The sequence below is a fragment of the Paralichthys olivaceus genome, chromosome 5, assembly GCF_024713975.1.
Source record: "Paralichthys olivaceus isolate ysfri-2021 chromosome 5, ASM2471397v2, whole genome shotgun sequence".
NCBI classification, from domain to species: domain Eukaryota; kingdom Metazoa; phylum Chordata; class Actinopteri; order Pleuronectiformes; family Paralichthyidae; genus Paralichthys; species Paralichthys olivaceus.
Genome location: NC_091097.1, coordinates 4,315,087 through 4,328,330, shown reverse-complemented (window position 1 = coordinate 4,328,330; position 13,244 = coordinate 4,315,087). Strand labels below are relative to the sequence as shown.

Genomic DNA, 13,244 nt, shown 5'->3' with positions numbered 1-13,244 from the left:
GCACTCTATAATCATTTTGAATGTGGGCCAGGGGGCCGGTTTGATGCCTTGTTTGGGAAGGCGTCAGGTTAAAACCCTCACTCAATCTCAGGAAACTACGAATCACGTGGTACTCAAAGCCTAAAGATTCCTCCTGTGTAAACACCGCTAAGATCCCGGCAGAGTTGCAGAAACAGTTGCTTGTCTTGTAACAGGAGTGCGTAAAGAAGAGAACAGTAAAATGTTATGTTACATTTTCATAGTGTTTGTTCGTCTGTAAAGTTGGTTTACTGTCACTTAGACTAATTGTGTGTTTAAATGAAAGTAAACTCCGATGCATTACTGTCATTTTTGGATTTGTGCAAAACAGAGAAAAGAGCAGTGATTGTGCTTGTGAGTAATTCCACATTTCCAATGAAGCACTTAAAGATTTAAATCATGTTCTTATATCAAGAGTCTGACTATTCTTGTCTTTTTTGTACAAATTCCTCATCATCAGTTTGATCATTTACACTGTGTTGTTAGAGCATCCTGACTCAGTTGTGCAACTTTATTGATTGTAGACGAGCTACCTATCTGTATTCGTCATTACATGTAAGGTCAATAAACCTCCGGAATCAATATTTATAACAATCGATGCTGCATTCTCTATTATTTCTCTTCCTGTGCAATGATTTCCTTTGATTGAATTTGCTTTTTTTTTTTTCTTAGAGCTCGCTGTCTTGCCGCTGGAGTGCATGCACTTGCCCCTTGCTGCTTCCTGTCCGTTTCAATGACGCCTGGCTGTGTTTCTTTGTGTCCCTGCAGGAAACACGTTGTGTAAGTCAGGAAGCATTGCTGTCTTCGGGAACGTGGTATACAGCGGACTGCTGAACGATCACCTCTGGCATTTGGGAGTGCCCCTCTTTACAAGACTGGTAAGAGCAGCGGGCCCCTCTGTGCACACTTACCTCCATTTTGTCGGAAGAGTTTCATGCGGTTCTGTTGAATCCAAACAGGCTTCAGGTGCAGAATTCCCCAAAGTCTCTAATGGGCTGCGTTTGATGCCTGCTCTGCTGACATGTGTTGGTTGAAGTTATACTCAGCGTACAGGATGTGACAGTCGTCTGCTGTGGATGTAAGACGAGGGAACTCCTCTATATCTAAGCATCTTGTTAAATATCAGACTTTTTAAAAGGTTTTCCGTGCTCTCTGAAGGCTGAACCTTAGGTAGGAATGTCCCATGTGGGGCAAAACAAAGCTGCATCTTCTCGAGCCCTGAAACACAGGTGAAGCCATACTGTTTATGGAATTTTATTTCCCTGTCGAGGCTGGACTGCTGTCAAGTTTGCACTGAAAAAAGGCTGATTTAATAAATAATGAAATGTAGTTTTATGGCAACAGCTTAGAAAAATCACAAGGTTTTAATTAAGAAGTGGATTAGTTGAAGTCTGTGTTAAGAATTAATGATAAATGTCTATCCCTAATTTGTCAAAGGGAAATTGAATGTTTGTTTTACACTTACTCTCACTGGCGCTGGAATAGAAGCTGCAATACAGCAGAGATTTTTGTGAACGAGGAATGCGGAGCAATTTTTCTAAAGAAAAAAGAAATTCAGCGCAGCACTTTTTCTTCCTGTTAATTACCCCCTTTCTAAGCGGGTCGCAAGTTTTCATCAATGTTTATTATTGATTAAATCTGTCGTTGTAGCTGTCATTTATGAGTCGGGAATTACTGTTGATTGGTGCACAAGGGTTGCATATAATTGGGTTACATTAAATAGATAATTCAGCTGATCTCATAAATGTCTAATGTGAAGGCTTGTTTGATTATCAATTAATGTCAAACGGAGATGCGAGGGGCTGTTAGGATTCCTGTTGGGTTTGCTTGTGTTGCATGTGCCAATGCTACTGTTTCTCTCTCTGCACAACTGTAACAGCCTGCGGCCCATACGGTGAAATACATATATTTTATATAATATATGCACTAATGAATTCAAAGTAAATATCAAGCATGGACACGCACACACACTGTAGCCAATAAACACGTCTGCGAGAGATCCAACAATTGATAAAGACGTCAGACACGACAGCGGTAAGAGGTTTCAATTAAACACAAACAGTTACTGATTTGACCTGGAACTCATAAGGAGGATGCAAAAACAAAGAGTGGAATTTTCACGATTCAATAAGTCACTTCATTGCAGCTTCTTTTTTTTTTTTTTAAAGCATGGCATTTATTTAACATCATTGGATGTTTTTATTATAAACTCATTCAATTCCTCTTAAAGGGGCAGATTGATTTGACACATCAGTTTATTTTTTCATGTTCACAACTGCTCCTTGGTTGTGTAATATATTATGTGGCTCTGCGGCGACTAGATTACCATAATGATGTCACAGTGGTTAGGGTGAGCACAGGATTTTAACAGAAAGTTTGTTTAAAATATGGAAAATATACCATCACCTATTTTCACAGTGGTCCTTGCATTTCTCGTGCACCATGATGCTAAAAGTTAAACAAATATAAAGGTTTGATATGAACAAGTGTATGAGCACGAGGACCACACACACACACACACGTGTTACTCATGTTTCGAAGACAGCTAACGACCGCTGTCATGGTGTTAACATCCATCTCGGACCGCTGAGTAACGACTGAGCTCACAGGCTGCGGCGGTGCTCGTCGGAGTGAGAGGGGGGGGGACTTCCTGCTGTGACAGCAAGGCGTGGCCTCGTGTTGCACTCGTGTGCCCGCTGCCGAACACACCAAGCCTGCCCAGCAGTGGTATCAGCATGACATGCAGCAAGCCTTCACATCCCCGACACACAGCCCCTAATTACTGCACAGCCCTGCCAGTTTGCAGCCCTGGGCCAGTATTGCCTGCTCAGTGCCAAGATGTAAACACTGCATTATTAACACTACATACAGTCTGTGCACACGGCCATGTTTAATATACTCGACGTATGTCTACACAGAGGCGTTATTTTAGTGTGATTCTTTACGTGGAGCCATGCAGTAGATTTATTGTTTCCCAGACAGTGATCTCCAAAATCAGCAGATGGGCGATTTGCTGTATATAGTGTAATGTATGCTTACAAATGATGTTTAATGATGTCTTGCGGGGCCGGGAAGCAAAACATTACCGTTTTCAAGGCTAAATATGCAAGCTGGAGTTAAATAAAATAAGTAACACCATGTATTTTTTCTTGTTATTTTATGCATATTGATCAGCTGTCGAGAAGTCTTGATGGCATGGCATAGTTTCCTCATCATCAAAAGCTTCTTGACACCACCAGAATTCCAAAAGTCTGGAGGAGAAGATGTGAAGCTTTTATTTTCCTTTTTTTGTCTTGTTGGCTTTAAAGCAGTTTCAGATTTGAGTTTAAGGAATCTAAAAATACTTGATCGCCCAATCAGACACCCTCTTTGTGTATTTGCTAACTATAAAATGACGGTGCTGCCTGAAACATTTCTGTAATAATAATAAGACATGATCCCGGTGCTCTTATTTGCAGTTTAACCATGATAGTTGCTAAATGTGGTTAATGTAACAATAAGAGCAAGAAATCATACTCCAAAGTAAAAGTGCTTATCCCAAATTTTTTGTTTAATTTGTTTTTGTTTGGGATTATTTTTTTCACTGGGTGCCATTTAGCATCAGCGCCTCATATAACTTCCTGTCTCCACAAGAATAGTGAGAGAGAAAAAGTTGTACTCGTTTAGACAGAGGGAGACAGAAGTGAAAACATAACTTTATTTTCCTGATGTTTCGTTCCCGCGTTTCAAACATCCCCGGCGCTCTGCGCAGCCTGATTCGCACCACAAGCCGTATTCAGCATTGAAATGTCAGTACCTACCTGTGGAGCCGATGAAGACAGATAAAACGAGTGTAGCTGTGGAGTTGTTAAACGGGTCACTCCATAAAGTGAAGTGTGTGATTAAAGAAAAGTAACCTGGGAGACTCAGGCTGGAGCCGCCATCTCCTTCTGTCTTCAGCCGACCGGCCGCTTCTCTCGCCAGCTGAGGCCGGACCGGGTCGGGGCCGAGCATTTGATGAATGAGGGTGAAAGGCCCAACTCCCCATAACTGTACCTGGAACCCCGCGGGGAGTTTGTGGGGTTGAGAGTGAGCAGCGCAGCTCGTTGTCTCCTCTGGAGTCTCTCTAATGACAAGATCTGAGTGTAGCTTGGCAGAAGAAGCTCTGTATGGAGCAGTTCACTACAGAACAGAGGTGAGATCGTCATGAAATATTAAGACAACAGGTTTTTCGAGTCGGTGAGGGTCTGAGACAGACGGACATTTTAGGCAGAACAAGCTCTGTGTGAGGCCTTCACTTCCTCATCTCTTTGAAAGCTCTATCTTTATAATGGATGGCAGCGTCTCTGGGGAGTGTCTAGACTATGGTGGGAAATCTAAATGGTTGGGAAAGCCACTCGCATCCTTGGTGAGGAGAGTGGAGCATGGGAGAAATGCAGTTCACAGAGGAGACAGGAAGCAGGGACGGCGAGCTGTGCACCCTGAGCCACGCCATCTCAACCCAAATTCCATTTTTCATCCCTAATTGACGAAGATTCCTAGTAAGAAGACATGAGGATTATATGACGCTTAAGTGCCCTCAAATTCTTATTTTCTCCTTTTTTTTCTAATCCCTCTGACCCTATATGCCCTTAGCCTTAGACCATGATGCTCTCTGTCTGCATCCACATCACCCCTGTCTGTCTGCTGCCTCCCCTCCGGTCTCTCCCTTTTTCTTTTTTCTATTTTGCCTCCACCCTTTTTCTGTTCCTCCATCTCTCCCCTCAGTTATTTATGAGCAGGACTTGAAATAGACTTCAGTATTTGATAAAAGCGCGATCCTTAATCCGAGTTGCCTGAGAAGTGCATTTCATTTTTATTTCCCATCAGAGATTGATGTAGGAATGGGGCGGTTACCCACTCTGTGATTGCTAATGTAAATCCATTGGGTTCTGGTGGACATGTTTAAAGATATGGAGGACTTGTATGTGCATGGTAATGCCACAGATAAGAGATTGTGTGTGTGTGTGTGTGTGTGTGTGTGTGTGTGTGTGTGTGTGTGCGTGTGCATGTAAAGTAATGCAAAGGCTAGATTGTGATGTGACAGAGATGTGAGGGAAGAAAGACTTATATCACGCTTCTCTTGATTTATCCAAAGTGCATTTCCCTCATGAAATAAACCATTCCTCTTAAACATCACAATATTTGCAAAATTACTAATTACATTTTTTTTTACTGCCAGTGTGCCGTTTCATATTTCACTGTTCACTTGTGCCTTTCTGAAGGAGGTGGAAAAATAAAATGGGTGATAAATTTAAGATGACAGTTACGCCATATGAATGAGGCCCCTTGTGTATCAATTCGCTCAAAGCCAGCTGCAAATTTAACTCAGCCTCCTTATGTGGCAATTACTGATGGGTAACATAACCTGAATATATCTGCTCTGTTCATTACGGCAATGTTCTCTATAGCTGGCAAATGTTCTTTAGGATCCTACAGCAAATTAGCTCATCCCCCAGGACGTCTTTTGTTTTATTGGATGATCCAGCACTAGAGGATGCCGCAAAACCACTGGAGCTCTCCGCAGCTTGCCCCGGTTGCCACAGGGTTAATATTTAAAAGCGCGAGCTCCCAGTCGTGTATTGATGATATGTTTTGAAAATTGCTGAGGCAGGCTCATTGTTACAGTGCCGTCTAGAAGATAGCCAAGCTCCCCCCCCACACGTGCACACACACTCACACACACACACACACACACACACTCACCCTCACCCTCCCTCCCCTCGTCCTCCCATTTTTCCCCTCCCCCTTTACAGCCGCCAGATGGAAAACACACTAAAGCATGTAATGTAATATAGCTTGGCACACAAAGGTGTTTCACACCAACTTCATCTGGCCGCTGATCTGTCACTAAAAGGGGTTTTCACCAAACACACTCCTGGTCACCAACCTATGGGTGTGGGAGGAAAAAAAAGAAAATGCACACACACACACACACACACACACACACACACACACACGAAGAGAGCAAACCTCAAAAGCTAATAGTAGAAAACAAGTGGAATATAGGCTGTGCTTCCCAATTGCCTGTGGCATACTTTAAGGTTTTCTCTGAAATCCCCCATTTTTTTTCTTTTCAGCGTTGTTTTCTTCTTCTTCCTCTTCTTCTTCTTCGTCTTCTTCAATGAACTAAAACTGTCACAACTCAAGTGCAACGCATCAGTAACAAACAGTAAGACAGAGGAGCGATCTGTTAGTCCTCCGCTATCACCAGCATCATCATCAACACAAGCGGCCCCCCCCCCCCCACCCCCGCCCCAGCACTCTCCATCACAAGTCCCAGCTTCCTGCCCCCCCACCCTCACCACTCCCCCCTCTCTCCATCCCCCCCCCTCCCTCCCCGGGATGCTGAATTTTACAGTACCGTCTGCAGGATCCCGGTTTGTTCGGCGCACTCCTCTGTGCAGAGCAACACAGCTCCGGTGGAGGGAACGCTGGAGGCAGCTGTCAAGCGCAGGCTGCTGCTCTTGTTGAGCCCCGGTGCTGTACCGACTGATTTCACATTCACCAATAAGAGACGGCAAAAGGGGGGAGAGAGAGAGGGAGAGAGCAGAGAGGCAGAGGGAGAGTCTCGAAGTGAGTGGTGTGGAGAGGCAAGTAGAGTGGAAGAGTGTCAAAAGAAAAAAGAGGTTACAACACCTCCCCAGCTCTCTTTCCTTTTCCCCCCTCATCTGCTTTTTCCACCCTCTTTCTTGTGTTGGCTCAGAAGAGGAAGAAGAAGAGGAGAAAGAAAGAAAAAGGAAGGAAAGGGGGGCTTTTAAACATTAACTGAAGAACAAGCTGCTTGTAAAGAAAGACGCGAAAAGAAGAAGGGTGGGGGGGGGACCTCAAGTCAAGCCCCATTGAACAGTTTAGAGGGAGGGCTGCCTCAGTGGAACAGGGATCAGTAGAGCTCTCTGTCCAAACGCTCGGACTCTTCTTGACGCCCACACTGGCTGGACTGGTCCCAGTGCTCGGCCCCGCTCTCGTCTGCCCGCCTGCCCACACCTGTCCCACTTCCACCATGATGATGTACTTTTGGGTGAGTACTGATCCACAAAGTGTGGATCTCTTATACGCTCACACTGCACCAGCATGGGCAGGGAGTTGGTGTGTATGTGTGTGTGTGTGGAATATGCGTTCGAGTGCGTTTCATCCCCCTACAGTATACTATACAGTGTGTGTGCGTGCGCCTTTGCACCTCCCACATGCATGAACAGAGCTGATGGTTTTCCACTTTCATGTGTTTTATTGATGCTGGGTGCTGCAGCCAGATGCTATAGAGGCCTGCATGTACGTGTCGGATTTATTCAGCCTTTAAATGAGAGAGGATGTTGGAGCGTGATTATTACCCACACTAATACCTTTACAAGTATTGTTATTCAACTTCCACTGACAGTCAAAACTACCCAGAATGCAGTATGTGTGCCATTCGAAACTGTCTCTCCCCAATTTAGTGCCGGCATCTCAAAAACGAGCTGCTCTGGGTCTTCTGGGGACACATTTTGATTTTCCTCGTATGCTTCTCTGTTTCAAACACTTTTGTGATGTTGTTGTTTTTGGTGCCCACATATCTAAGTCAGCCAGAATTCCTTCTTTCCATTTTTTTTCCCCCGTCTTTTAGTTTTTTCATAAATTAAGCGACATTAAGCACAGAATGAGGATGATTACAGATTGTCGACTAGAGCTGCTGATTAATTCTGTTTGAGATCATGTGTGATTAGTCAGATTGGTTTTGTCTCTTCAGTGGTTTGTATTCTCACCACAACAATACTGATCCACTGCTCGCTGCTTTCTGCCTTTACACTTCTTCTTTTTCTAATTTCTTACCAGTGCACATTGCAGAACAGTTAATCCCCCACTGTTTTCGCTAACTTGCGTTTTGTACCTTCACAGAAAACAAAGTAAATTAAATTGTTCTCTAATGCAACACATATTTGCAGCATGGCCACTGTAAACAGTCTGAGCTGTAATGCAGTCTCTGTGCAGTGCATGTGTGTGCAGCTATCGATCGGTAGTTCAGATTTCTGGAGAGGTAGCATCTTTTTTTTGTGGGGGGGGGCAAGAAAGTTACTTTACATGGACGACTCCATTATAAATGACTTAATACTTGAACCACTTTTTTTTCTCTCTGCATTCTTGGAAGTGAGGTTAAATCATGAATAACAAAAGCATAATAAGCGTGCAATGACTGAAACAGCGCTGCATATTGATTTAGAGCTCAGATTTCTGTAGAGGGAGAGACGGGATGTTTTGGGGCCAGAGTCACTCCAAGTGGAGAAATGAGCCCGCGTTTGAACGACAAGAAAAGTTTTCTTTTTGTTTTCAAGTCGAGTGGAAGTGACAGGAGGATTTATGATTTCCACATTATGTCACAACTCAGAGAAAAATAATACAGCATGTACTGCAATGTTTCTATCTTTTTTTTTGAGGCCTCACTCCAGTGCAGGCCTCCCTGATACGCAAAGTGTTTCTCTTGGGTATCGGTGCTTATTGAGAGAGGCTTGTCACTGTCTTCTGGCCTCTTTGAAGGTTTGCTGTGAGGATGCTGCTCACCTTCCTCCACCTCCAGTTTCATCACTAATTCTCCCTCCAGCAATTCAGAGCAATGACAATACACACACACACACACACACACACAATGGCTGAGTAGAAGGAAGCCGTAATGCTGACAGTTTACAGCCCCGCAGGCTCATCAGTGTAACAGTTAAATATTAAATGCTTTTACTTTTTATTCACATGAGAAGAGGCGTTATTATTTAGCTCCAAGCGTTAGTTCGGTACACGACCCCTTGTTTTATCGTTTACCTTTGAAACCTCCCAAATACTGTCAGTTCTGTGTTGCCGGTCAATATTTCCACAGTGAGACTTTTGCAATTGTCGACAGTTGTGTGGACAATTTTTTGGTCAGGTTAAGAAAACAAAAACAAAACAGAATAACTTCCACAGCATGTAGATAATTAAAGGAAAAAAGAGATGTATTGTGGAAATGAAGATCTCTGATTTTAGATAGAAACGATTGAGTAGAAAGCAAAAGTTTATTTTATTTGTTTCAAATTTGAGGATTTGCTGGTTTCGAATCATATGTATCATGGCACCTGGGCCTTCAGGAAAATTGTGACGGACATTTTATTGACGAAATGATTGATGACATGATCGGAAAGAAATCCCAGTCACATTCGACAATGAAAATGATTGTCAGACGATGTGAATCAGCTTTTAAACCTTTAATATGAAAAATAAACAGCGATATTTATAGTTCTCAAACATTTAAAATGATCGAGAACAAAGGACAGATATTCTTTTGTCGCTTGAGTGTGTTCAGGTTTTGGACTGTCGGTGTAACAGATGCTGTGTATCCTGATCAAAAGTGAATTTTTCCACAATGCTGATGATAAAGTTCCTAATTAATGTTTTTTAAACAAGTAATATGAAAGCAAAGCGACGGGGTCAGGCAAGTTTAGGCTGATCTTTTTCATTTTATATAATTCAATCTGATTAAACTGAAAAATAATCAGAAAACAGATTCAAAGATGTTGAAATCAATTTTTGTCTGTGCCTTGGTGTGATAAGAGGAGCAGGAGCATAACTTTTTGACTCCTGAATAAGCAGTTTGACAATCCTGAAAAATATGAATGTCTCCAGCTTCATGTGACAAAGTAATAGAATTATGGATATCTCCTCACCTTCTCAGGTTTTTCTCTGCAGACCCTAAAATCAACATCTGCTCAGCTGCAGAACATTTGCAAAGCAACATGACGGGTGAACCAGACAGAGCATTACATTATACTTGTCACTCCTGAGAAAAGTATCATCATAACTGATGCATGATCAATGATTTACCACCTATCCCTGATATCTACTGTGTGTGCGTGTGTGTCAGTCGGCCAGCGTTTAGCTGCGAGAGGAGGATGGGACCGCCTCCTGTTTGAACTGCAGGTGGTGAGCATTACCTGCGGTCCCTCCGGAGGCCTGTCAGCCGTGCATCAGTCTGGGGAACCTGCAAGCTCCCCTCATTAGAATATTTATTCACCAAGCAGATGTTCTTATCCAGGGCAATTACCTTTGGCTTACATTTCCCTGTTGCCCACTGATATAGATGAATGTGTATACAAAGACGTCCCGGGTTATGCATGGGGCCCCTGGGTGCCACCCTCCTCTCTCACCCATATGCACGGTGGGCGAAGCCAGCGACCGTCTGGTCTGCCACAGTGTGCAACCCAAACCCAACCTCAACTCCACTGTGGTAATTGGAAGGAGTGGAGGCACAGCTCCCGCGATGGCCACATAGTGATGGAGAGGCGGCCTGTATATCATTCTCTCCACCCGGCTGTTCCTTTGTATTAGCGACAGAGAGAAAAAGGGAAGAGGCATGGAGTGGAGAAACCATGCATGCTTCTGTCCTCCCCTCAGTGTGATGAATAATTTAGCAGTGCAGGGCCCTCGCTGTCGAGTAGAGATGGTGGTAATGGGGAGGCTGGATATATATGGCATGGCAAGGAGCAATGGTTTACGTTAGACTTCCCCGACCAACGCACTCAAGTGTGCCACAGGCTGCTTACATGGTGTGTTCGGCCAGCATTAATGCTTTGTTTTTATGTGTAAAACAAAAATCGACAGAGACTTCTACAAGCACTGGCATAAAAATGAGCAAGGAGCTGCTTTGAGGCTTTGGATCGTTGGTCATTAGCAGGAGTGGATTCCTTTTAGGCAGACGCTCAATCAAAGCTGTTGTGATTTGGTCTTAAACATGGTGCATTATAATGCAAACCGTATCAGGAGTTTAGATTTTTCCGAACAGATGAAGAGTAGCTTGAAGCACTCTTATCCTCCCTTATTCTACACAGTGTGTATATGTTCAGCCTGTGTTGTGCTACAGTGCAGTTGTAAGGTCTCAGCCCCGGCGAGGCTCACTGTGTGGGTCTGCAGCCCAACCGGCAGAGGATGTTAAAATTCATGGCGGACGACGTATGGAGGGAGGCACAGTTGCTCACCCCCACTCTGGGTGGGAGGGCGGCGAGTCCAGGCCGCCGGTTTCATATTGCAAGATGAAGTGCTTGCAATCGTTTGTTAATGTATTAATTGATCTGTGTCCTCAGACGAGCGAATCAGGAGTAGTGTCACGTAGACTCTTTAGTACTCCCCGAGACGCCTTCATTAGATGCTGCTGGCCAGCTCTCCACCCCCATTACAGGGCCACGCTGCCTCACACTTTACCTGACTGCTGTAATAACTTTAGACATTTCTATCTCCCCCGGCAAGTCCTCCGACAGCCAGAACAGTTTGGGGGCTTAACATCAAATGTGAGGCGCTTCTTTAAAAGGCTTATATTGCAGGTGATTCACTCCGGGGGTGGGGTGGGATGGAGAGGAGGGGGCGCGTGGCGTTGTTTTGTCTGCACCGTTGCTCTCCTTTTCTTACAAGTTTCAGGAGTGGCTGTTGCAATCAGTCATTAACTTGCAGCTTAATGTTTTATAATCTGGAAGGCACACATGTCTTTGTGGCAGAGCTGATGTAACGGCCCCGCTGCAGAGCTAAAGGAAGCAGAGGAGTCGCTCCATCCAGGAAACCTGTTATCTGTTTAACCGCTAATACCAGCGGGATTAAAGCAACTTCATCTGCTTGTAAACTGTATATTTTTCCAGTATAAACACATTTTTCTTCTTGCTTTAAACCCATAGGCTCCACTCTTTGCACTCTGCGGGATCATTAGCAATCAGTAGCTTTAACAATAATTCTGTCAGCTTTTGGTCTCTTCCCCTTGGGGCTAATGGGTCTAGAGCCCAGCTAATTGTGATTAGGCTCTGACAGCAGGTTTTACTTGCAGGATTTTCACACCACAGTCCTCTTTGATATTAGCTGCACAGCTGATAAAGAGATTAGATACAGGGAGAGAGAGAGAGAGGATGGAGAGGAGGTGGAGGCGGAGGAGGAGGGGGAGTGTTCTTAAACTACAGAAAGACACCTACACAGGGGAAATCACTGGCGAGTTTAGCAGAGGAAAATAGATCCGGACGCAGTAAAAGCCTTGCGCTCGCTTATTGCACCTGCTATCATTAGCGCTTTTGTACACATGGTCAGCCTCCCAGGGAAAAGTCATTATCCAGCTGTGCCGTTATTTTTCTGCTGTTTTCTCCTAGTGGAGTGTGACTTCAGGGCTATAGCCAGCGCACCATTTAATGCCTCCAACACAATAAAGGACTCTAGCCTTAATGATGTGGGATTGGATGGCCATGCCTCAGGTTGTCCAGGGGCTTGTGAGCTGTTACTACGAGCGGCCATTTTGCCTCGCCGCAGTCGAGGCTCTGTGTCAATTCAACCCCGATCGTTCGGCAGGAGGCGAAAATAAAAAAAAATCGGATTTAATGATTAATGGCGGCGGCGTGGTTTGAAGGGCCCTCTCCGTCTCTCTCTCCCGGAGAACGAGAGAGTAAAGGCGTGCAGCTCGAGCAGCAAAACAATGAGCCGGTGAAGAAGTAGGATGGAAAGTTGCCAGCGCCTACCAACTTGCCAAAACACGAGGCGATATTGTGTGTTTCTCCACTCGTGAGTGAGTGAACAAACGCGGATGAGTGAATCACACGCAGCGGGATGTGTTATTATGCGGAATAATGTTTTAAACTAAAGCGAAGCAGACATTTTACATCTTACTGACTCGGGGAAATTAAATATTAAGATAATGGCTCCTCCAACAAATGATGAGCCAAAGAAACTGGAGCGAAGGTTCAAAGATTCTGCCCCAAATTTCATGACGTCTTGAGCCTAAAAATAGACAAAGACATCATTTGCACATTGACAGTAGGACCAAAAGTGTGTCTCAGGATCATACCATGTGTCATTTAAGCCTTGGAGAAGCAGGAAAGAAAGTATTTCTTGGCAATTTAGATGCTATGGCCTAAAAATGTCCCGCTTCAGCTGATCCAAGGAAAGAAATAGCATCTCTCAGCACTGATTCATTTGCAGACGTTCCCTTTCCTCTCCTTTTTCATTTGCAAAATGCACTTGCACGAAAGTATCTGTTTAAGTGAGCCTTTCCGATGCCAAATTCAATATACTGATGATCATTTTTTTTGCAGTCGTATTTATTTGTTTTACTTTTCTTTTTTTTTTTGCGGTCGGCCTGTTGCACTGGCAGTAACTCCAGAAGTCTCTCATGGCAGTCCTTCATCCTCCTCGGCAGCGTTGCAGCAGAAGGTGTATGCATCGCTAACACGCCTGTGCCATAGATA

General features: G+C 44.2%; 1 protein-coding gene across 7 annotated transcripts in view; it reads left to right on the top strand.

Moving 5' to 3' along the window:
* Positions 1-13,244, top strand: part of LOC109634329 (RNA binding protein fox-1 homolog 3-like) — a 391,336-nt gene that overhangs the window by 266,564 nt on the left and 111,528 nt on the right. For 6 of the 7 annotated variants that reach the window (XM_069524959.1, XM_069524962.1, XM_069524964.1 and 3 more), the window contains one exon: positions 787-896. In XM_069524959.1, coding sequence (XP_069381060.1) covers positions 787-896 — 110 coding nt within the window. Of the gene's footprint in view, positions 1-786; positions 897-6,420; positions 7,058-13,244 lie in introns of those variants that run through there. The other variant, XM_069524963.1, reaches the window with a different exon arrangement.